Raw genomic sequence first — 26,016 nt, forward strand, 5'->3', positions numbered from 1 at the left:
CGAGGACCCTGATGATTAACTATCTGGATATTGAATATCACCTCGTAAGTTAAAACTTACACAACTAAAACAACTCATTTGATGGATTCAGTCAGTTAAGTTTGAGACTGGTAAATTTTATAAATATCTTGAATGGAGCAAGTTTTTGCAGTCTGAAGTTTGTAATACAGTTTTTGATGTATTAAGGCCTGGGAAACTGACCCTAATGTTTGCTTTATTGATCCTTCCGGAGAGGCTTCCTCACCTTGAAGTTTATGAGCAAGCTTTGACGGACAAGTCAAAACAACAGCGCAGTCTGCACCGAGGATTATCCAGGTTTCCAGGTCTGGCTTGCATGACTTTGTGTTTTCCGGTGTTTTATTAGGCCTTTGGATAGATGAGAAAGTCTACTTGCTCTTCGCAAGTACTCAGATCTCAGAGAACCCCCCTCAGAAACAACCCACCACCACTAAACATCTGTTTGTGCTACCGAGATAAGAGAACAACCATGGTAAGCAAGAGAAAACAATCAGATTTAAAGGAACTAAGAGAAGACAAATCTCCCATTTGGAGCAGAAGTCAAAGACCAGATGTGCATGAGCTTGCAATTCTGCAAGTGAAGTAAAAACCACTAACAGATACCATCTTGGATGACATCACTCAATCTTAGGGGGTTGTTCCTCCAACCCACTTTAAGTATCATCAGTGCAGGCCACTTTGGTTCACACATTTATTTTTCAAAATAAGTGTAAATGTTACAGTTCATCATCTAGGAAACATATTTACAAGGTTTGCAACAGTGAAATAAATAAGGTTGTATAGAATATAGTAGATAGAAATGGTAAATGGTCTAAAATGTACAGCAGCTTTGGCTACCAAAGTTCATTTTTCAAAAACAAAAAACAAAACTCAAACTATAGTTTAGTATTAATAAATAAAGCTATGTGAAAAAATAAATAAGGTACTCTTCTGTCCTACTAATTTAAACTACTTTTTTTTTCTTTTTTTTTTTTTTTTTTTACACATAGAAGAACAAAGAATTGCGTAAGCTTTTACAGTCGTCTCTTCATTTTAAAGCACATGGTCATGATTCAAACCGACACAGATCTACTGAGTTACTAAAACACCTCAATATAAATTGGTCTCCAACCAATTTTGGCATCAGAATGGTCTTTATATTGAGAAATTGGCAATGGATTGAGAACTCTGATCCAAAAGCCTTTCCTTTGAAACCCCGATTTATTTCGTAATGCTTTTCGAGTCTATCCTTCCCCGTACTGATCAGATTGGTACGGAGCCTCCAGCTGCAACAGCGTGTTCACTTGAGTGGTTTAACATCTCCGTGTGCTTAATATGCCTATCAAATCCCTGATTAGGGCCTTTATCCCTCCAAGAATCCCACAGTGGACTTTCTAAAAAACACTGGCTCCAAAGAAAAGTGCTACGTCTCTTTAACACGCTCTGATGCTGTAATGTGTACAATTATGTACAGTTACTCACAAGCTCCCCTTAGACTCTCGTGTTTCCACATGTCACATATTTCACTAGTATATGATGAGTTGATGAGAACCATCAGTGACAACTGTATGCTGTACGACACAAACAATCTGAATATTGGATGAATATATTACCATTTTTTTAAGATTTCTTGATATCGGCTAGCACAGTTATTAAATGAAAACAAGAAAACAAAGAAAATGCATTAAGGCTATAGAATTAAGGCTTTAAAAAGAATTATTACGAACCATCACTAACATTCGGTGTGAACAGTAGCTACACACACACGCACACGCACACGCACACACACACACAGCTGTGAATAAAGTTATGAAGCGTGGTATCAAAGACATTCCTCATAGGTCCAGATGAAGCGTCTGGCACCATTTTGTCTCCTCTGCAGTCAATAAAATGACATTCTTCCTGGATGAATATCACTCCACTTTGACTTCAACTCTGAGATTTTGAGATGATGAAGTACGACTGATTCCTTCTGGAAGAGCCTAGGTTGGGTGAGGTTGAGTGGAAAGACTGTATTGGTTACTCTATCTCGGACACATTGCGGTTTGTTGTTGGGGGAGTTTTCTGAATGGAATGACTCAGGTCAAGTCTATTATTTGGGAAGTGTGTCCTTCCTGAACATGATGGGGGGAATGTTTAGACTAGCATTTTCAAAATGTTTTAATCTGGCCCCATGTAGACACCCACAATAAAAACAAGAGGTGGCCAAGAACAACACTACAACTAGTACAAATACTGTAGCAATATACAAAAACTAAGATGGAAACCACACATTCTAAAGCAGGGGTTAGGATCTGGGGGTCTATAAAGCGCTGCTCACATGTTATGATTTGGCTGCTTAACATAATTTGATCCAACTGGATTATCAGTTCCTTTGGCCTCCCTGCTGATGATAATGATTACATCCATGAAGCACAGCTGCATTCAGTGGGGCAGCATCCTGTACACCCCTTTAAACTACAGCCCAAACCCCCGTCCTAAAGCTTTTTATCTTCCTCTTCTTGCCTCAAAGTTCCAGTTTCAAAAGGAGGCAATAATAAGCAATGATATTACAATGTTCACAGTCAAAAGTCTGATTCTGACAGAGGAGCCTCTCTGGCCGCCTCCTTCTCTGCGGTAAAGCAGAGCGTGGCTGTGTCCGTTTTTTTTTTTGTTTTTTTTTCCTGTCCACCTGTCCATCCACCTCCCAGCATCTCACTCCACCCAGTTGCCATGGTAAAGGTCCAAACACAAAAGAATATGGACACATAATAAAAGAAACAGAGGTCACTTGTTTTGTCTCTTGTAGAGCATCCTCAGTTGTACTGTCACACAGAGAGAAGGGTGGGAACGAGGCAGCGCCCAAGGTGCGTGTAATGATACACAAATCACCGTGGATACAGCAGTAAAGAGAGAGTGGGAGGTGCTGGACAGCTCTGATCGGCTGAGTTTGAGAGGTGTTTTTAGCGCGGCGTCCAGTCATTGCCCATGCTCAGCTTGGCCCTGGGGATGGTCATCTTGTCCCCAGAGGGGGAGCTCATTTCTGGAGAGAAGTGGATGATCCCACAGTCGTTCTTCACATTCTGAAATTTGTTCTCCTTGGAGGGCTCCATATAGACCACCGAGTTCTTGTTTACATGCTTCTTCAGAATCACCGTCTGTGGAGGAAAAGTTTTGTTGTTAAGAATGTTGGTCTTGACAGCTAGTATTGATGAATGCTTGCTAATTTATGTTAGCGTGCACTAGTATGTCATAAAATCTACCATGAAATGAGTCTGTAGTGTGAGAAAATCAGAATTTGTCACAGGGCATTTATCAGAAGTCATCTATGTTAGGACTAACATGACCTTGTTTCCAGTTGAAAGTGCAGGTTAAGAAGTAAGCATGGGGAAGCTACATTAATCCTAACTGAATGACAGCTTTAGCACAGACTGTAGCAGAGGCTGGAAGATCAAGGAAATCTCCTCTTCACCCATCGACAGATTAACGCTGGAGACACAGCTATTTGTATGAGAGTGTGTGTGTAATTTAACACCATTTTACGCCAGTGCTTCAAAATAATGAGCAGATTTATGTGATTTACAGATAACTTCTCACCTTCTTTGGTGCACTGTAGCAGGACATCTGCACCCACTTCTTTTTCTTGTTGATGAGTAATGCCACAATGAGGAAGATGATGATAGCCAGGAGGAGGCCTGCCAGGATCCAGGCGGCTGACTGGTAGATGAGGGCCATCTCTGTTTGGCTGGGGTAATTCTCACCCAAACCTGGCTCATCTGTCAGACATGGACAACATCAATATTGGACATACAACTCGGAACAGAAAGCTCCTCTGCCTCCATCCAATATTTTCATAAGTGAAACCTCCCAATTACTAAATCTAAATCAAAAACAGCTTATGTCTCTGTGTTAGCATTTGGCAGATATCCTGGCGCAGTACATAACAGAAAAATGAACACAGGGTGTCTCCAGAGAGATCATGTTAAGCCAGTGTCCATTTATCATTACTGTTTTACTTCAGTATACATGAATATAAATTTCACTCATTTATCAAGGCAACCATAACTATAAACACTCGCAGGCATTGGCAGGGAGATGATGGTAAACAGGCTGCATTTATATAGCTCCTTTCTAGTCTTCCAACCACTCAAAAGCACTTTACACTACATGCCAACACTCACCCATTCACACACTGATGGCAGAGGCTGCCACGCAAAGTGCCAATCTTTCACACACACACTCACACACCCATGGCACAGCCTTCGGGAGCAATTTAGGATTCAGTATTTTGCCCAAGGACACTTAGACATGTGGATGGGAGGAGCCGGGGGATCGAGCCACCAACCTTCCAATTTGTAGACAACCAACTCTACCTCCCCAAGGATGCCAAATAATTAGGATGAGGTTATTACTACACAGATTAAAGGGAGTAAGGAGGGGAGTGATGAAGACAGGGATGGGTGGGTAAGTTGTTACCTGTGTCAGCAATGATGGGCGGTATAGTGACAGTGGTGATCCACACTGCGGTCTCCACTGTTGTAGTGACCGTTGTCTTGGGGGCGTTGGTAGACACCATCACTGGCACTGATGTTGTCATTTCTGTCCAGACAGGATTAAGATCCATTACCAATATCACTGGTGTAATTGAAAACATGCCATACATAGAAATGTATAACTGTGAGTTAGTATATACACTCCCTGATGTTTCAATTGATAAACTGTGTTTATAGGAACTGTCCTCTTGTACCGCTTTGTGAAGGCATTACGTAAAAGCTCTGTTTTCCCCTGGGCAAATAACAAAAACAAAGCCCTGGTGAAACGGCTACATATCAGAGTGAACAATGGGAGCCTATGCTGAGGTTTTCCTCTATAGGAAAAGCTGACATGGAGCTTTGCCTTCCTGTGCTGCCACAGAGAGAGTGTTGCGGGCCGATTCAGCCGGGGACAGGAAACACGTGTGAATGTGCGGATGCTCGAGGAATGTTTTCGCTCAGAGTGGACTGTGTGTGTATGTCACATGGAATGTTGTCGTGAATGGCCGTGTTTGCCCATGTAGCGCCAGAGTGGCTAGGACTAATGAACAAACACATACACACATATTCAGTCTGGAAACCGGCATTCCCTCAGTTACTCCCTCTTTTTGACATGTGGCGTTATGAATTACAACTTTCCCATCAACAGGCTGTGCCTTGTTCCAGTGGTACCACTGATTATAAAAAGGATGGCAGTTTTTCACAACTTTGACAGTTCCTTTCACTATGTGGAAGTGTTACATAAAATGTGTGGAATATAAACCACATTTAGTAAGTCTAAACTAAGATTTTAGTGTAATAAAAATACACTAAAGGCAACTTAAATACTCACCGAGACAGTGTGGGCAGCACTGGCCCTTGCGTAAGACGGGCACCCTGCAGTTGGCAGCCGGACAGCGCTGTGAGAAACACTGAATAGTGCCGTTGTTGCAGGTGCAGCTGGTACAGGCATTGGCCTTCCAGGAGTCTCCAGCCAGCAGCACGTCTCCATCGCTGGTTATGCAGTACTCCTGCAGACTGTTGTTCACTGGCAGCAAGGGGCTCAGCGTCTCCTCTGTGGTTACACACAGATATAAATAGGGTTAAAATACACAAATGTTAAGTTAAGGGCTGCATAGTAGGCCATGTTCCAGCTTCTTCTGTTACTAAATAGAACTTGGCAATGTCAGATTTGAGCTGAAGTCTAGTTAGTAGACAAATGCAACTTTCAAGGGAAAGACCTAATTTAGTCTGAGTTGTATATAACTACAAGGAGAGGCCTGCATGGCTCTTGCATTTATCCCTGCTGTATAACATCTCAATCCACAAGTTATTGGGCCTTTAGGGTTGCGTTCGAGATAAGATGCTTTACTGTATGTTAAACACAAGCAGAAGTGATTCCATATGGCAGATGTCAGTTCAGTCTCAGGCCTTATCTCTCTGTCTCATCAGACTCCCGGAGGCCTGAGATCTACGGCCTTCTCATGACCAAAGACTTCGTTAGCATGCACACACTGCACTACCCTACTGTACATCATAGGGCCTGTCAGTTAGATGTGTATTATTCCCACATTCCTGGTGACCAGCCCCATATATCAAAGGCTGGCCTCTGACAATCTGCTTTTTTTTGAAGGGAGATGCAGCGATAAGGCAAGCCGGCATTCTCAAGGAGCAGCTCACAGGCGCAGTCATGCATTGCTAATTTGTGGGCCTCATGCTCGGGAGTGCTTGGAATATGTTGTTTCTAAGTGTATGAGAGAGACTTGAGTGTTTGGGTGCAGTTGTAAATAAAATATGTGTGCGGTTTTGTGTTCGCTTAGACATTTGTGTCAGAGTATATTCCCATAACCGGAGGAATAGCACTGATTCAGCAAGATTAGCTGTATTCTTGCCTTTCCAGCAGTAAGAGAGAGATAGATGAACCTCCGGTGTGGGCTGCTGGGTGAAAGCAGTCCACATGTGCTGCAGCCTGCCTGGAGGATCACTATGTAAACCCAACCGGTCTTGGCTGGTTTCTTTATGAGTCTGTGTGCCTGACATAAAACTGCCCGACAGAGTGCAACATGCAAGACCTTCCAAAACCACATGCTGATAGTACATCCAAGATAGCTTTATACTACTCTACCCACAACCCTTCCTGGAGTTATTCAGCTCCTCTTGTTTTTCTTCTGAAATTACCCCTGCTTCCCTGCCCTTGCCTGGTCTTTTTCAAGTTACCTGGGCATACATGGCAACAGGTGTCCTTGTTCTTGATAGGTGTCTGGCAGAGAGCTGGGGGACAAACTTCAGTGTCACACAGGACACGTCCCTTCCTGCAGGTGCAGCGTGTGCACTCGTCCAGGTTCCAGGTTTCCCCCTCCACATAAAATTCTCCCCCAGGGGCTCTGCACACAACCATGTCCATCCCTTCTGGCTGACCACTGCCTGACTCATCTACAGTAGAAGAGGAGGAAAGAAAGAAAGGAAACTGTCATGTGTGTTTTCTGCTGTCAAATTCATATTCTGGTCTGCTTTCAGCACCAAACAAACATTCATTCAGCCTTTAACAATAACTGTTACACGATGAAGTTAAACAAGACCTCCAGAGAGTAAACAGTCATAGGTTACTAGAATAAGGATGCATGAGAGACCTCTATCCATTAAAAAGAAGCCTCAGGCAGTATAGGGTGGTGTCCAAGTCGTGTTTTGACACTAATTTAGTTGAAAACATCTTTCTGTCCAGCAGAGTAGCCGACATCTGCAAAGAGTTAGCCTGTCGTCCCTTGACTGCAAAGTGTGTGTAGCTTCTGAAACTTGTAGACATTCTTTCACTCCTAAATATTTAAACAGCCAACTGAGTCACTCCTCCATAAATATCCCGCGTGAGTTGGAGGGTTGTGGTTAAAAAAGTGTACGTTCCATTTTTAAAGAAACAGACAGAAACTGCGGGGGCGGCTGTGGCTCAGGAGGTAGAGCGGGTCGTCCACTAATCGGAAGGTTGGTGGTTCAATCCCCGAGCAAAGATACTCATACACCAATATGTGAGTGTGTGTGTGAATGGGTGAACATTAGAAACATTGTACTGTTAAGCGCTTTGGATAAGAAAAGCGCTATGTCACTCCTGATGAGCAGGTTGGCACCTTGCATGGCAGCCTCTGCCATCAGTGTATGAATGTGTGTGAATGGGTGAATGTTGACATGTGTTGTAGAGCAATTTCAGTGGTTGTCAGATTAGAAAAGTGCTATATAAGCGCAGTCCATTTACCATTACTGTGACTTTGTGAGTTTAATGATCCAAAGCTCACAGGTGAATGAGCTATTATGGGACTATGTACTGTGTATTGCTAGATGTGCACACAAGCATATTAACTAACTGCAAGTAATTCTTAAGAGGTAATTGTGTATCAAGGAAGTCCTAAAAAATTTAAGTCCTAATTCACCAAAAGGTGACATATTGTATGTTGATACTTGTGGAGTGGTGACTTTGATTCAGAGTATTGTCACTTGTTATGTGAGATAATAAGGATTTTCAATACATCGAACTACACAAGAAAAAATCAAAGTGATCTTACATTGGTGTCTTTTTAAATCAGGAGAATATTTCTAAAAGTTGTGTCTTATTTTGTATTTTTGTATTTCATATTTTATCCATCATTTCATTCATTATCAAAGTCATCGCTGAGTTCTGGGAACATGGTGACATCCCTACAATGAAGTCATGAAAGTGAGTGCACCCTTAATGTTGGCAATAATCTCCCATTGCACAGGAAAACTGTGAGCATGCAACTAGGGCGTGTGTGGTCATGTTGACACCCCGCTGTTCATATCCCTCCACTGGCTCATAGTTGCTACCCATATCAAATTCAAAACCATGACATTCGCTTACAAAACAGCAACTAAAACCGCTCCCACCTACCTGAACTCCCTCATTCAGGTCTACGCTCTCTTCCTCTTACTACGCTCTGCCAATGGAAGGTACCTGGTACAACAACACTACCACAACAGGGCCTTGAGTCGCTAGCTAGACTTTTGTCCTCCGTAGTTCCCTGATGGTGGAACAAGTAACCAAACTCCAGTAGATCTGCAGAGTCCCTCTCGATCTTTAAGAAAAAGCTAAAGACCCAGCTCTTTCACAAACACTTTCATACCTGATGGACTGAAAAAAAAAATCCGGTTCTAAGCACTCTATGCATTGCCTCTGTGCACTGCCTGTTGGCACCTACGTCCTATCAGACTTGAACTTAGCTTTATGGCACTTACTCACATTGCTCTCTCCTGACTAGATCCTTGCCTGTGTTGTATTAACTCTCAGATGTATGTCATTTTGGATATAAGTGTCTGCTAAATGAAATTGAAACAGTATAACATTGTGTGGTAGGTCCTATTTCAATGATAAAATCAATCTGTGAACTAAACTAGTTTTAGTTCATCTTCATTTTCTCTCCCTGTTAAGTTTGGCTAACCGAGGGGTTTGTTTAAAACCTGTCTGATCATCTGAGATCATCTGTTTATTTCCCCATCACACTTTCATTCCCAGATGTCAGCAATTAACTCAGTGAGCACAATGTTATTATCTCAGATAGGATTGATTGCCAAAACACGCTGTAATAATTTGGAAATACCCTTTAATACTGGATATGAAATAAAGTCTCTTGTGAATTGCAGACATACCCTCACACGTAGGACAACACTGGTCAGGCTTCACAACTGGATTAGCGCAGCTGGGTACAGGACAGGATATGAGCACACACATCTCCCTTCCAGAGTGGCAGTAGCAGTCACGACAGCCATCATGCCAGCTGTCACCTTCCTCGTATCTGTGCCCATTGGAGGTGAGGCAATAACTGGGCATCGGGGCCGGGACGGTGGTGCTTGGGACACGGCCACTGTCTAGAGAGACAAACATAAAAGGCACAGACATTACTGGGGTGGCTATGGAATTGTGAAATAGCAGTGTGAAAATTCAGAAAGCTACATTGTGTGGTAAAGCAAGGAACCTTGTAAATCCAGTGTGGAAATTTCATTAAACACTTTTATGATTTACAGTAAAATAGCTCAGTGTTATTGTCCTGAGTCCAATTTCATTAGAGGCGAAAGTGAAAGCTAAGGGGTTATGATTCCACACACTGGAGCATTTTTGATCTTTACTGCATATTTATTTGCCAGTGATGAATTTACGATCCAGCTACAAATAAAGCTTAATAACTTTCCCATGATTTTCGTCACCTGAAAAAGAGACAAAAAACACAAACCATACAAAAAAACTAAAATCTTGTTGCTCAGGAATGCATATACATTACAAAGGGCCCAAGCTGCTAATAATTGGGCCCAAGCAATGTGATAAAGTCAGCGCGGCTCTTAATGCTTGTAAGGATTCACTGGGATGAGAAACAAAAGGTGTTTCTTGGCAGATGTTTAGACGTCTCTTCTCTTTCATTTCAATCTCAAAAACACACACACACTCTTATCCCTAAATATTTTAGTAGTCCACAGAGAGACTTATCCAAGACTTTCAAAATCAGGTAAACAGAGGTTTATTTGCAGTAGGTGTTGGTCTGTGTGTGTCCCTCTGTTTATGGAGATGAGGAGCCAGTCGCACTGATCATCTTACCACAGCATATTTGAGGCTGAAATATTTATAATACAGCTAAATTGGCAAAATAAACACATCACACAAAATATGGCACAGCATAAATATGGCATCTACATACTTGCTTTTAAACTTGGGCGTTGAGGGAATCTAATTAGAGTTGCACACAGAGCTACCGGATAAAGCTACATACCAACATGAACCAAAACAAGCAAACATAAAAGTCTGCAAAGCAGAGCAGCAAAAGGTCACACGAAATCAAAACTGCAGCTTAGAGGCAGAAACTCTAACAGAGCTCACCTATCATCCTCCATCCTCTAACCTTTATACTGCTAAAATTAAGACCTTGGGGTGAAACTTAATTATGTATCAAGAGGTAAATATATATAATCAATTTAAAGTGTGGGTAATATATCAATTTAATATCATATTGGGATCTAGGTTAAAAATGCTGTAGAGATGGAAAGTGTTCAGTAAATTTCAAGAAATTATACCAACAGTATTTGATTTTTAAATTTTTTTGTATGAGTGGATTTTTTTTGCTAGAGACTGGCAGCACAAGAAAGGTCAAGATCTCGCCACAATCAGCAGGGTTCATGCTCTGGGGACCCTGAATATCCACATCAGGTTGAGTCCAGAATGAAAAAGGTTTCTCCTCTGGGGAGGATGAATGCTGATTAAAGCTCCTGGCAATCAGATCAGATGTTTGCATTTCTGGTTTACAAGTGGAAGTTCTACCCCAGTGGAGGCCTTGATGGAAAGGTTGAGGGGGTCAACAAATCATTAAGATTTATCCTCTGGAGAGTGGGGCCCATGTATTTAATATACAATACTACAGTTTATACCTATCAGTTGCTCAGTCTTCCTCTGGACCAAAAACAGACAGACTTACTGAGAAACATCAGTGTTTCTCCTTCAAATTGGTTTGTTTTCTCTATTCCATTTCTAAAATGGATATCTGAATTAATTAAATTTCTGAACTGTTCAGTTGAGTTAAATAGTAGGATAAATGTATAGAACAAGTTACAGCACAGGTGATCATCTATTGGCTATCAACTATATCAACTATTGGCACAGTATTGATTTTTACCTTTACACATGCAGATGGAGCAGCCCTTCCTGTTCTGTCGGTAGCCGTCGCTGCAGTGTTTGTCGCAGGTGAAGGGGGGACACTTGACACAACGGCACATCTCGCAGCCATGCTTGTTCCTCCTGCAGGGCCGCATGCAAACACACATGTACAACTCATTTACCCAAAGAGAATGTCAGGAAGTAAACAATGCTGCTCCTTTGAAGCTCACGCAGAGTTTAAAATTGCTTCACATTGAGGATATCTCCAAGATGAGCAGAAGTCTGTGGATCAACATGATAATGTTGTGGTACAGTGAATGCCAGATGCTCAAGTCTGGTATTATCAACATCTGGACCTGCTTTCCCTTCTCTATATTAGCTGCCTTTGAAGAAGGCCAAATAAAAGGCCAACACGTGAGATCCCTGTGGTTTGCACATCATACCAACGAAAGGAGCAATCTAAAGCCATTTCAGATGCTTTCAATTTACCCTGTTGCATCCTTATTGCTCCAAAAGCCTTTGGCAGACACATAAGAGCACTGAAAAGCAGCAGCGAGACAAGAACTAATGTGGGCACAGTGATTGGGGAGTAAAGGGAAGGACAGATATGGTCAAGTATACGCTGATGGGTGATTTGTAAATCGAGAGAAAATTTTACTAAACTGACTAGAATGAAAACTTGAACCAGAGCAAAGCAAAGAGCGAGGAGCAGTATTAAGTGCAGAAGATGCAGAGACCAGAAATAGACCAGTTGGATCAAATTATCTGCCTAATAAAACATGAATGAGCTGCAGGTTGATAAATTGTCAAACCCGAAATGAAAGAATTATCAGTATCTGCGTTTATGTCGTTCTAGACTCCCTCTCTATCCCTCCCTGTCTCATTCTCGCTCTCCCAACCAGCTAGCCTCCCTCTCTGTCTCTCCCTCAAGGTAAGTGATGATACCTATTTTATGAAGCGGTGGCCTAGTTAGGTCTGGGTAATTACTCTATTAATCTTCATCTGCCAGGGCAGTGTAAATAAAAGAACCCTCGAACCCATGCACACTGCAGTGTCTCATGAAGAGGACAGAGCATGTCAGGCTCAGCAAACAGAGAACCCTATCTATGCTGAAACAGCAATAACGGCTATTGAAACAACATTGTGAGGGCTTGGCCAGTGCCTCACTGTACAAATACAGAGACAGAGAGTGCTGCAACCTTAGAGCAAGGCTTTGTTTAAAGATGGTGTGTGGAATGCCAAGCAGCGCTTTGGGCTCCAGGGGGATAGAGGGGCTTCGGGAGGCATTGGGGGCCCCAGCCTTGGGACTGCTGGCTCGGCACAATTTCCAGTGTGCCAAAACCGTGATGTCCGGAGGAATGCCATTCATGACTGGTCACAGTGATGATTTTGAGCTATTAAGGATGGAAAACACACCAATAGCTGCCTTGTGTCCCATCTCTAAAAACTCAACGTAATTCATAAGAACTACTCCGAGAATGTCCTTCATCTCGACTGTTTACACATGAGAAGAGGGCTCAACACATGGTTTCACATAGTTCACAAAGTTTACGCTCATTCTGCTTTGGAGACCAGAGCCATCAGTTTTGGTTATGTACATTACAGTACTCACAGGATGTCATCAATACAACCAGTATAAACAGAGAGATCCTTTGTGCCTTTTGTTTCTTTGTGGCGACTGTATGCCTGAGTGAGAAGACAAATCTGCATTGTAAGGCTGGCAAGCTCTCTGAGGATTTCAGACTTCTGAGGCTAGACCTTAACAGCTGCTTATGAAGGCTGAAGCCAGGACTTCCTGCTCCTCTTTTTCCCGCAGGGTGCCCCTCATCCTTTCTCCTCTCCTCTGGCATCCTGTGCAGACATATCAGGCCCATCTTGAGCCATGGCTCCAGAGAGCATGGTTGAGATACCAGAAGAATCCCAACTGTATACGTTTCATAAAGGATGCTTTTGTCCTGATGTGTTTTTGATCGTTGTTGTGAGATGGAACGATGATTTATGAAATGAGAGTGGTGCCTGGGGACCAGAGTCCCAGTAGAGAGCACTTCCAGATGTTTGATTGGGTTAAATAAGATTAGCAGGAGAGGAGTTGCAGGGGGCTGAGAGGCTTGTGTGGACCTCACAGTGAAGTGCTCACACACAAATATGCACACACACCACACTCTCACACACAAATTTAGAAACCTGGACTGGCCACCAAGGTAGGCCCTTTGATTATGATGCCAAACCAGGACCAAACAGGCACTGGCCTCTGGGCATCACTTAACAATATAAGAACTCCGTATTTTACCTTAGCAATTTACATACAGGTGACAGCTAGGGGAAATTAACTTTCTTAAAACAAAACCAAAACCCTTTTAAGGTTAAGATTTAAGGAGGTAACCTCCATTTTCCCAGGAGTAAAGCTCTGGTATTGTTGGAGAAAAAAGCTCCACATTATAAACTGTTCATTATGAAATGGATCACCTTTCACTGACATAACAGAATTTCCACTTAGATTTGTTCATCTTATACGTATGCAAGAGCAAAGTGTATGGTTTCCTCATACATCAGTATGTTACATCACTGACAACCACAAATCCCTTTGAACAGGCAGAAAACACAGATGACAAATGAGAGGAGCTGGACTCGGAGCATGAGAAATCCATGGGGTCACTAGGTGTACTTACACATATCCATAGGGGCAGGTCTTAGTGCAGGTCAAAGGTCGGCACTTGGGCATGGGGATGCTGCACTCACACACCTCACATCCAAAATCATCCCTCTCGTATCCCATTGGGCATTGCAGGGAACAATATTTTCCCAGGTCAGGGCAGGAGTCATCTGAAAGAGTTGAGGGAGAGGTCATCTGATCATGGGCACAACCATCCATCAAAAGCAAAGGCATGAGTTGCTATGGGGCTGCTAACGGGAAAATTCCTGTGACAGAGAACCTTGCAAAGACTGTAGCCATGGACACAAATAAGCTGTGATGAATATGAACGTGTGCACGCTGCTGTCAAAACCAAGTGTTTTGACATTAGCAGGCGCAAACAGGTACATACAGCAATGCATGTCTACCACCTCAATGCAAAATGCAAGAGACTTACCTTGCAAGGCAGCTGGATTCGTGAGATCGCAATCATGTGAGATCACATTCGGATGCAGATTCTCGTGTGATCTTGTGATCTCGTGGATCCAGCTGCCTCGCAAGGCAAGATGGTGATAGACAGATGGTTCATCCAATCACCTGCCAAGTATTTTTTGAAAGTGCCTGCCCTTTTCCAAACAGTTTCCAAGGATGACTTCTCAGACGGTTCTGGCCATTTTGCGTGTCAGATTAGCAAGAAGCAGCAAGTTGGAGGAAACCTATCATGTCACAAATTTGTTCAAGCTTCTTCAAGTGAGCCCCTGATACTAACCCTTTAGGTAAACTAAGGAGAGTGAACTTACTGTTGAGACACTGGCAGAGCAGACATCCATTTTTGTCTTGATGGAAGCCATACGGGCAGTCATTCCCTGACAGAGAACAGTTTTCCAGGGGAGGACACAGCATGGGGCTAACTGTTTCATAAGAAGGCTCTGGAGAACAAAAACGAAATGACGGAGACGGGTTGGTATTTTACATGACAGCATCAACATTCAAAGTAAAAAACAAACATGAAAAAGTGGTTCATTTCAGACTTCTTTCTTTTTTTTACGTGTGCTGAGATCCCCTCAGGTGTAATACCTCATCTGTGCTTTTTGTGCCAAATGTAATAGCCACCTATTCACACTGCTCTTATTTTGGAGTAAACAGTAATTACAGATAAATGCAGAGCAATTACACCAGGGTGGGTCGCACTGTAAGAGGTATTGTACCTCTCTGTCTTATTGTGCTGATCTGTCTCCCATTAATAGGTTGTGTGTAAAGAGCATCTTTAGCGAATATAATAGAGTGTCCCCTAGATTGAAATAAGGCTTTGGGAATGCTCAGACCCTCTTGAATCAGGGCCAACTGTATTGTGAAGCCCCACAATTTACGATTGTTTAGAAAAACACACATTGTACACACACATACATGCACCATAGCTATTTACCATCAAACGTCTCTTGCCACGTTCGATGGGAGGAGCAGCCCAACGAGCTGTAACTAATTACGCTCACAAAAAAAGGATCCACTTCAATTATGCAGCCTCTTGTGTTAAAAGCATGCCGCAGCCTCACACACACAGGTGGGTCTCATTTTGGCGGGCAAGGGTAATAAAGGAACACAAAGGACCCTGCAGCTTGAAGAATGCTCCGTGGCCTCCCCTTTAATGAGCCCATGCCGACATGGCCTCTGTGGCAAAGCTGCGGGGCCACAGGAGCCTCCTACATGTGGTATGTGTGCTAATGTGTAGCTCATATAAATATCAGCCATACATTAGTTGTGATAAATATAAAACAAGTGCATTTCGTTTTTTCCAGACCAATACAAGTCTCTATACCTTCACAGAAGGGACAGCATTCTCCAGGGATCTTGACGGGGTTCTGGCAGCTCTGTTTGCAGGCCATGGCTGTGCAGTGCGGTTCCCCATCCACACATTGGCAGAAGGTGCAGTCGTCCTCTTTCCACTGCTCCTCATGGGCTCGCAGCTTATTATTCACCCAGCAACTGGCCTTAGTGCTGTCCATCGACAGTAACTCCACATCTGAGAGGACAAAGAAAGACATATGCAGGGTAGGTTAGGGAGCAAAGTGAGAGAGAAGAGGAATCTTTGATCTGAATCTTTGCTCAAATGTTTGTCAAAAGTTTAGTTTGGTTTGGCTACCACAAACAGAATTTAAACTCAGAGCTTCAGTCCAATGTATCTTATACAACATATTCTACTGTAATTGAGTTACAGGAGAGCAGAGCTGGGTGAAGCAGGATACTCCATGAGGGAGCTAACTGGATGGCCTGTCTCTATGTCTTATCTACATATAAGTGGACTGGGGAGAGGTCCCTGGCTTAGCGACAACATACGAAGGGATTTAAGTTGAAACTAGAAGAGTGCACTCAGTAGAGTGCAGATCTCCTCTAGGTGTGTACAGTCAAGATGGGAGCAAAGATAACAGAAACAAGGATTTTTTCCTCTCGTATCGTGCATAACTTTAGTGGATCATAACATATCGGATATGGAATTAATCTGCAGATGCTTTGGTTCAAGATGAGACATAACTTTTTTATGATGTCAGTTTTTGAGCCACAACCAAGGCCAAAATGTGGCCTGCAACAGACTAGGTAGGCCTTGTTTTTAGCCTAGACGATTGCCAGAAAAGCCTTGTTGCAACACATATCGTAAAAAGACAAGGACTGCTGAAAAGACTAAAGTCTAAGCTTTACGATAGGCCCATAAGGAATGGTATTATAAAATGGGTTTTTCAAAAACTGTGAATCACCGCAGCAAGGAGACGTCCTTGAGCATATAGTCATAAATGTGTATAAAAAATATTAGGCTATATTAGTAACATGCGAGATTAACTGCAGACAGATACACACATGGACACACGCATACACACACACACAACGCATGATCCCCTCCAGGCCTACGTCTGGCGGAGATAATAAGACAGACGAGCTCTGAGACTTGGCTCTGTTCATCTAGAGAGAAATTTGTTAGCCTAATTGGAAACACAGCAAGTGTGTTGACGTTCATAAGTGCCTGTCCCTACAGTGTCGACTCCCCTCTTGACTGAAAGCTTGAACTCATCTATGTGTGTTTCTGCTGTGACCCTGAAGGTCAAAGGCCAGGTCAGAGTTTGATACCATAAATTTCACTCCAAAGCAAAGAAAGCACATTTAAAAAAATTGGGATCTGTAGCCATTAGTCTTAAGCTGGACCCATTAAGTTTGGAACAGTTTAAGAGCCAATCTGGGAAGCCATTCTGCTCAGCTTGCGGTGACGTATGATGCCTGAGTCCTGTTCTGGGAACATTTTTGTCATGTTTTCAACATTTACTATAAACAGTTTTAATTGTTTCTGTTACACTGTTTATTGGTAACAGAGGCAAGTTAGAGGGTGGTCTCAGCATTTTCTCTGTGTGTCACTGTGAAACAAAGGTGTGCACATATTTCTGTGTGTTTATGTGTTTGGTATGGCTTACTGAATGTGTGTTAGAGGGAGAAAAGGTGCTGTGTACTGTGCACAGGAGTCTTATTTGCCCTATCTGATCCCAGCGGAGTTTTGGCTGCTGAGGTTCTGTCCATCTGGCTGCGATTACCTGAACAGCCTGATCTATTTTCTCTGTCCCTTTCTCTTCTTATTGTGTGCACCTCATGCATGCTACACTATTATCCTCAAAGTGAAACTTTAAAGGGTCACTCCAGGATTTTAGTGTTTCACTTTGGACTCCTGGGAGACAGAACAAAAAGAGAGTGGTTGAAATTGATGGAGCAGAAGTAAAGATTACCATGATTATTCATCCACAGTAAGGATGAAGCCCCAAAAACCTACGATCCTACACTTTCCATAATGCAACTTGATGCCAACATGGGAGAGTTTGCTTTCTGTTAAAAATGTGTCATCAAGCCAAAACTGAGATTAAACTTGAGCAATTTTCTCAGACTTGACTTCCTCTAGAACTGTTTTCAAAGGCTTAGTAATACTCTGCATTTCAGGTAAATTGACTTTAACATGTAGAAAGCAATATATTGTTACCCTTTACCTATCCTGACACAATACATAGGTTAATTTAACCTGCTTTTGGCCTATTGGGTCATTTTGTTAGCAAATACCTTTTACACATCCAGCAGACACAGAACAACATTAGCACTTGTTTGGAGTCATTTTTCAGGTGACCTGACCAATGTAAATCCTATATTCACTCTTGTTTTAGCTCTGTTTTGGTCTCCACCAACTTCTGAGAAAAATATCCATCTTTTTAGCTCCTACAGTAAATGCTCCACTATGTACACGTGCTGGTTGCTAACTTTGTCTGTCTGATGTCTGGTGCTTGGCAGGCAGTCTACATCGGGTTTATCAGATCTATTTTGCTGAAAACAGCTATACCTGCTGCTGCTTCTAATACTCTGCGGGTTTATCAGTACAAACGGCCCCTTTCACATTGCATGTGGTCATTTTGATCAAACATCAAGGTAACCTATACATCTCTTAATCCACATTAAGAGTACAGTTTAAATTCTCCACAGTGGTAAGTAAAAACAGCTTTCCATGAGAAAAAGATGAAAGCATTCCACTCTATCTAAATGCCTGCACATTCCAGGTGTACCTTCAACAACTGACCTAACAAGTTCTCCTCTGCGTACTTGCTCTTCGTCTTTGTCCCTCTCATGCGCCCGTTCAACTTTAGCCACGCTGGCAGAGTCCGGAGCTGGCTACCGTCTCCATCCACTGGCTTCTGGCAGACTGTAATGTGGTCGCCATATGCGCTGCAACCCCATTTTTTAACAATCCCAAGAGCACATATCAGAGCTCCCTACCTGGCTTTGAGCACATGTGTTTTTGTGAGTGGGTCTCCCCCCAACCCCCCCCCCCCCATCAAGCCAGAGCCAGATATCACAAAGCCAAGCAGTACACTCTGAAAGAAAGAGGGTTTTTATGTTCTTAAGTCTCCCCAGTGGAAATGAATCCCTGACTGGCTCTCTGGTGCGCCTCTTCTATGCCAGGTATGTTAACAACTGTGGAAGCTAGTTATATGAGGAAGCCATTAAGGTAGGGTCATTGAAGGTAAGTGTCAGGCAAGGTGGATTTTGATACCTTGATACCTCTCCTGTATCAACTTTCCACTCTTCTAGCTAACCACACCAGCTTCCCTGTCACATCACCAGCTGCTTAAACCTCAAAAGTGTAAATCAGAATATTTATATTTAATAGGCCATGATAATGCCATATATTTCTGATCTAAAAAAACATTATGATAAAATGTGCAAGCATCGCAGCATAGAACAAAGATGAATGAGTGTACCTATGCAGACAGGGCAACACTCGCCCTCAGGAATGTAGAAGTTTTCACAGTCCAGCTCAGCGCACTCTGCCTTGGAGCAGAAGGAGATTCCTCCTCGACACTGACACAGCCAGCAGGGGTCCATGCGGTACACTTCCCCCTCTGAGAACTCCTTCCCATTGTGGACACACTTGGGAGACACTGAGAAGAAGAAGAAGGAAAAGAAGAATCAGACAGATGCCGTCAACCTTAAAATTAACACCATGTGGGGATGATAATGCCTTGCACACTGCGGTTTACGAATGAGGGCACTGTGCACTGTCAGGTGTCTATCACATTTGGCGGGGATTAACACAGAGTTTTGTGCTCATGACTATATGACAGAAAAATGCGTTTTTCATCACAAATGTCAACCTCGATCATTGCAAGAATGTCCCAACTGTATACAATCAATTACAAATGCATAAACATCCATTCATTTCCTGCTATTGATGGAAATGTTTATCAGAACCAAATGGTGCTGAGGTAGACACTGATGGCTGAGGTTATGCCTGTGGGGTGGAATGGCATTTATCAGACAATAAAGCCAAGTCGATGAGGAGGAATTTCACAGGGATCTATCAAGCCTTGAAAAGGCGTTGGACACTTGCAGTGTAGAGTAAAAGAAAACAGTAGTGGGTCTGAAGCTTTGGCAGAATCTGGGCTCGGTCTGCTGGTGGCAGGTGGAGTGAATCAATGCTCTGGCCTTCCTTTCCCAAAAGCATCCAAGCCCTTATAACCTCTTTTAGCTCTGTTCCCCCTACTATGAAATAAAATGAGCTTAGTTACACCACCTTTGGAAAATCAAGGTCTGGCCTTGTGTCTAGACAACATGCCCAGTAAAGCCTGAATACAGACAGGAAAACCTTGACCTGAAAGTGTGTGAACCCGGACATGAATGTGTGTGTGCTTGTGTTTGTAAGTCTGTCTGTGTACTGTAAAAGAAAAAAAAAACTAAGTGAAAGAAAAGCAGAAAAATACTTATAATAACATAATCAGTTGCAATTTCTAAAAAGTGAAACAAATGTTATTAATTATTTAAAATGAATGATGGTAGTTTGTGGTCAAAGGAACAGGAAGATTACAGCATAACATTTAAGTGGTAATTCTGGATTACGTGTTCAAATGTACCATGGTGGTTTGGTTGACTCATCATTATAAGATCTTGCCTAACCACACAGTAAATTCTCATCAAACACACTTTATCATGAGGGAAGTGAGGCAATGTGGTTATGTAAGAAAGTCTCCAGACTCACAGAGGAGTAGCTACACTACTCAGATTTGTAAATGTATGGCGCAGATGCGAGCACATGTGGGGCCAGTGGTTCCTATACATGAGAGCGGCATCTGTACACCATATCTTTAAGTGCAGACTCAAAGTGTCTGCGCCGATGACCCCATGCTTCCCAACAACCAGCGCTGCACTCTAATACAAAGCAGGTGGGCTAACTGAGTTGAAAGTAGAGTGGGGGATTTGTTGATCTTTTATTCTCTTCCCTGCCATCTTTCTGTCCCTCTCTCATTCAGTATTCCTGCTGTCCCGCTTTGCGTGCAACAAAACCAAGCAGAGAAAATGCAATAAGCACTTTAGCTGGCCTAAATCAAAAGGCACGGCAACGTTTTTTAACGCTCACAGAAGCAATAGGAAGTCACATGAGGGGATGCTCACATGTGATTTCCGCAGTGTTTGTTAATGGTAATCCCTAAAACAACTTGCGGCACAGAGTCTAAATTCCAGTCATGCTTTGTGATGTTCAGTCTTCTCTAAATTGAGGTGAGGATTGGATGTGGAGATGGATGGGCCACAAAACATTGGTCCTAAGCCTGTCTAAATCATTCAAAATGGACTGTCATACTGGTGCTTCTTGTGGTTTACAGGCAAATAAAGCAAACCATGGTAAACATGACTTTTTCCCAGAGAAGGCTAATGATGGGATTTATTATTGACAACTTTACAGTGATGCTTTTGAGCATCAGTTTAAAATATCAAATGACAATGTAGAAATATGAGTTTGACTTATGTAACTGACACAACCACCCATCAACTTCTGAGGACATGGTTGTTGCGTGTTTATAACAAACTCAAGCTGAGCTTCCTGAGAACCATTAGTGTGGTGATCTCAGCCCTCTTGCTTAACACTGGTGTAAATCTCAAAAGAACATGTGCAGCCCTGAATGTACTTTGCATCCAGGGCTGCCTACGGGGAACGTATGCAGAATATGAGCCAGCTGAAGTGTTGATAAACAGCAGACCACAGTTAAACAGAATCAAACAGGATCATCTGGAACATCAGATGACATCAGGTCAGGATGGCGCTGCCAGGTTTGCTCTGCCACCCAGATATAGTCCTTCTCCAGCCAACAGTGGAAAGACTCTTTCGTTGATGGAGGCCAAAACACACAGGTGGGGCTTATTGTCACTGCACACACTGACCCTGACTAAATATGAGCACGCAGCCAAGTGGGCAATGGAAACAAGTTAATCAGTCCAAGTCTGACACGCAGAGACAATGGGGGGCCGCGTTAAAGTGTTCCATTAGAGGATAGGTATGGTATTTGAAAGCAACTTAGACTTTCTATGTAGAAGTAACAGTATTTGTAGCCAGTGCTTTAAAGGCCTCTGCAGGAGCGGACAGTGCATGTCCTTGTCCATGTCCCTGTCCGTGGAGCTTTCTGACACGGCGCGCAGTCATGCAGGCCTAACGGACAGTAGGGGCAGCACAAAAGGCATCAAGCCCCAGGCCCAAAGAGCAGCAGACACTTGTTATCAAAACACTGATCCCATGGCCCCCACGGCTGCCATTCAGCCCCCGCCGGCCTGCCGGACTCGATTACCCTCCCCACTGGCAGAATGGAGCACATAAAAAGCATTCCCATCAATGAACTGTTGAACCTTTTCCCTTTGGACGTGTGACCAGACAGGAACCCTTTGACACTGCACTTCTGTTGAGCAAATTCATAGCCTAAGCACTTTTCTGGTCACTGGGCTTGTTAAGTCCATTAATTCCGGGACACGGCACTCATTTATACATGTGGAGGGGCCAGAATGGGAATTTGTTCTGTTGGTAAAACAGCGAATATTTGTTGGGAGTGCAGAGTAAACAGACCTATACCGCAGGTCCCCTCCCTGCCTTCCTGACTCTCCTGGTTGCCTTTGCCCCACATCAGAGAGCACTGAAGTCCCTCTGTATGTGATCAACATCTACTCTCTCACTTTTCTTTCCCCTGTCTCTTTTTCACCAGGTAAAAAAATGGTGCAAGATGCAACAATCACAATCTGCTTTGAAAAGCCCATTATATTCAATCTCCTTTCACGCAAATAGAAATATTTGCAAATACACCCCCTGAAAAATGTCTTTGAACCATGGTGTTAACCCTGGGAGGCATCAGCCCAGCCTGATAAACAGCCCAACAGTAATTATCCAATCAGCAACTCTCCTTATCATCTGTGAACATTAGTCAGCAGGGAGGAAAGCATTACTGCAAGGAAAATAATTGCCATCCCAAAGGCGATGAATCTCACACCAGCTGTGCCATAGCTAACCGCAGTGGGAGACCAATCGAAACAGACTGTGTAGCGTGCAGTTCAGCGCAATCACCTTTTTGGCACTCAAAGACGTCACAGCAGTCTCCTGGCTGGCCACTGGCTTGGCTGAGTGGCACGGCACGTTGTCCGCTCGGGCACTGGGGCTTGTGGCAGGCACGGAGGTCGCAAGTGCACTGTGGTGGTAGGGAGGGGCAGCATCCAGCAGGGGGTGTGTAACTCTTGGTCAGGACTGAGCCCTTGGGGCAGGACGGCACCTGCAGATCGGGACATGTCACCCCGGCACACCTCAGCTCCTCTGAAACACACAGACACAGATGTACGTACATATTCAGATACAGGTGGGTATGCAGCATATAGTATTTGCAAACAAAAAATGGGATAGGCACAACGTTGGCATCTTTCTATTTTTTCCTCTCCTTTGTAAAGAATTCTGTAAAACCACCTTCAACTGTTTTACACTCTGACAGTGTCCACACTGTTCATCTAAATTAAGGATGGATTTTTCTGTGCTTGCATAAGTGTGTGCATTTGTGTGTGTGTGTGTGTGTGTGTGTTAAGGCTGCCTCCTCGTCATGTCAGTTGAGCCACTTTGGAACAGCGCTACTCGTGTTACGGTCTAAAAACTGAGTTCACACATTCACCCAACACAAACTCTGTGCACAGTCATCAGATCCCCAATTCAGTCTGTGACAGCTTTACAGCATCCTGTCAGAGAAGTGAGAGCGGCGCTCTAGACACGACAAGGCTCTCCACATATCCTGTCTACGGGACTCTGATCCCACCCAGCCTGGCTCACAATCCAAACAGTCCCTCACGTTCTAAAACCAGCCATTAATACCAGCCAACCTTCAACAGAGTTTCTCTTCTTGTCAGTGTAGAATCTCCCCTTCACTTGGCATACCAGCATGTGTTTGTCTATACATTTGCCAGAGCCAACATAATGGCTCTGATACCCCTTGTTAGGGGGGGAAAGGGGTGCAGGGGTACTGGAAATCTGGGCAAAGGGGCTCAGGGGTGTATTTTGGAGCCGGTTCAGGAAAAGAAAAGTGGAAGGCCCCTCTGTACCGACATTGTATGAGAACAGTAGCTACATACAAAGATTGGATTACCCAAACCAAAGGGACGTGTTTATTTTGGTTCTCAGTGTCACTGCAATGTATTCATGCAGACAGAAGAGAGGGGTTGGGGAGCACAGACTCATGTCCTGTCCTATAATTGTCAATCACTAAGTAATTTCCCAGATCCCCCGCTGAAAGCACAGTAGATACACACTTTGTAGCGCTTTGACAGCTGAGAGGAAGACTGGAAAGGCAGCTAAACTAGCACAGGGGTATGATGACTGAGAATGAGGAAAATCTGGTAATTGCACATCAAATTAAAATCTTTACTGACATTTAAAGGATGAAACGCGTCAAGAAATGGTCGCTTTAAAAGAAAATTATGTTAAGTGGATTATGATTTAGTTACAAGGAATACTTGACAATCTTTGCATACATCTGGTTTTTTGAGGAAAAGAGATGATACAGGCCGGGGTTGCGTAACAGTGCTTGGGGTTCTGGTAGCGTTTCCAGAGGCTGTTGTTGATGGTCTTCCCAGACTGGTGCTTTCTCAGTCTCCACAGCGCAACACGATTCTCTCAGAGGATGTGCCTCATCCCTGACATTTGAAGACCTGTAAGTGGATCCTTCTGGGATTTGCCAACAGATGGGGAAACTGAACCGGTGAGCAGTTCGGGGTCCAGACCCCTGATCCCCTGATTGATGATTCTGCTCTGCCAGTCCTCAACTCCTGAGCCGGACCACCGAATCATACTGTATTATCCTCATCCATTCCAGCTATTTAAGATGAACTCTCTGGTCTGTTCTGATGCTGGCATTGCATTTAAGTAGTTGTTTGACGTCTACCTGACCTAGAATAAAACACAGAGACTGTGACTGCTGTATTTAGCTGGGTGGGGGTAACATTTCTGACAGATGAAATTGAGGATAAGGGAAACGTTGAATTTTTCTGGCTCCAGATAAATAGAGCAGGAGTGTGAGGTATCTGTACCGTACTGTTTATTCAAGCAACCTGGGAACAGTGAGGACCACCACAAAGCTCTCATTGATAAACTTTGAAGCTGAATAGTGTCATAGAAAATGTGAGTAAAACCCCTCATTTAAGGGAAGCTACAACCCTTTTAACAGTTTTTGGCCTAATTCCTATGCTGGAGTTAAATAAACTTCAGTCGGAAGCGCTGATTGGCGAATGTTTTACTTCAAATGAAGTCTAACGCAGTCTGCTGCTGCTCAGTTGAAGACCGGCTTTGCATATGAAAACCTTACGCTGTTAAAAAAGCCATAGAAATTGCCCTGAGACGATCTTGCACAACGTTCTGCACTGAAAAACACTTTCAATGTATTGTATGCGTCCCAGAGAAGGCTGATTACTCTTTCAGTTGTGATAATGGCTAGGGTTAGAGTGCGCTGGGAAAAGCAGCTGGCAGACATACCATTGTCATTCAAATGAACAGAATTGTATCCATCCGTGGAAATGGTCCAACCCGTGCAAGTCCAATTAATATAATTTTCTCACTGGCACATTTATAAGCACAATAGAGCACAGAAAAAGTCAGCAGCAAATGGATTTTATCCTGAGCTGTTTGTGTTCTATCTCTGAGCATAAACGGCTATAATTAGTGAGTCAGCAACCACAAAACCAATCTGCGTATCACAATGGTGGCCATACTCCAGCTTGCACAAACACAAAAGGCCTGATTTGGTATGCTTGATAAATTCTCTCTGCAGATTAGGCAACATGTGCTCTTGTACAACAGTAAGATAGCAAAGAATGGAAAACCTTTGACCTCAACACGCAATCTCCAAAATATACAGTCACCCACACACACACACACACACATACACACACACACCTGACGCTGGTCTGGAAGAGGTGGGATACGGAAATTGCTTCATTACCACAGAATGGACTCTTTTGTAAACAATGCGTATTTCTGGCATCTCAGCAGATCATTGAAGAAAGAAAAACATCTCCTTTCTAAATGGGTTTTTTCTTCGCTTCAAGCCAGGGTACAAGGAGCACAGTCTTTCCCCGAACCAGAGCGGCTCGGACAGGCAGAGGAGGCTGTGTTGACAGCCTGAGTTTACTCATGGAAAAAGCGCACAATGTGAGTTCTGTTCACCGACTGACTTTGGAAGCAAGTCAGCGGAGAACAAAGCTGTCTCAGTCCAGCCGCCCTCCGTGGGTTTCTGGTCTGTCCTCAGGTTTTATAAAGTTGCTCTGCAAAGGGACACATCAGGGCCGTCTCTCACGTAAAGCTGTGGGGGCCTGGCCCCGTGCCCACCAGCAGTTACAGCTGAGAAAGTTAGCACTGTTCACTGCGTGTATCAGCGTGTGTGAGTAGGACTATGGAGCAG

The 26,016-nt window shown here is 43.4% G+C and overlaps 1 protein-coding gene across 2 annotated transcripts in view; it reads right to left on the reverse strand.

Annotated features, from left to right (window-relative positions):
- Nucleotides 1–53: 53 nt before the first annotated feature.
- The window catches only part of crim1 (cysteine rich transmembrane BMP regulator 1 (chordin-like)), a 35,550-nt gene continuing 9,587 nt past the window's right edge, over nt 54–26,016 (reverse strand). The window contains exons 4-15 of one of the 2 annotated variants that reach the window (XM_042388690.1): nt 22,653–22,895; nt 19,036–19,215; nt 15,576–15,779; nt 14,560–14,688; nt 13,797–13,950; nt 11,147–11,268; nt 9,138–9,356; nt 6,705–6,920; nt 5,341–5,562; nt 4,453–4,575; nt 3,574–3,752; nt 54–3,134 (exon numbers count right to left, since the gene is read on the reverse strand). In XM_042388690.1, coding sequence (XP_042244624.1) covers nt 2,940–3,134; nt 3,574–3,752; nt 4,453–4,575; nt 5,341–5,562; nt 6,705–6,920; nt 9,138–9,356; nt 11,147–11,268; nt 13,797–13,950; nt 14,560–14,688; nt 15,576–15,779; nt 19,036–19,215; nt 22,653–22,895 — 2,186 coding nt within the window. In that variant the 3' untranslated portion in view covers nt 54–2,939. The remainder of the gene's footprint in view (nt 3,135–3,573; nt 3,753–4,452; nt 4,576–5,340; nt 5,563–6,704; nt 6,921–9,137; nt 9,357–11,146; nt 11,269–13,796; nt 13,951–14,559; nt 14,689–15,575; nt 15,780–19,035; nt 19,216–22,652; nt 22,896–26,016) is intronic. The other variant, XM_042388691.1, reaches the window with a different exon arrangement.

The sequence above is a fragment of the Thunnus maccoyii genome, chromosome 16 (genome assembly GCF_910596095.1).
Source record: "Thunnus maccoyii chromosome 16, fThuMac1.1, whole genome shotgun sequence".
Lineage (NCBI taxonomy): Eukaryota > Metazoa > Chordata > Actinopteri > Scombriformes > Scombridae > Thunnus > Thunnus maccoyii.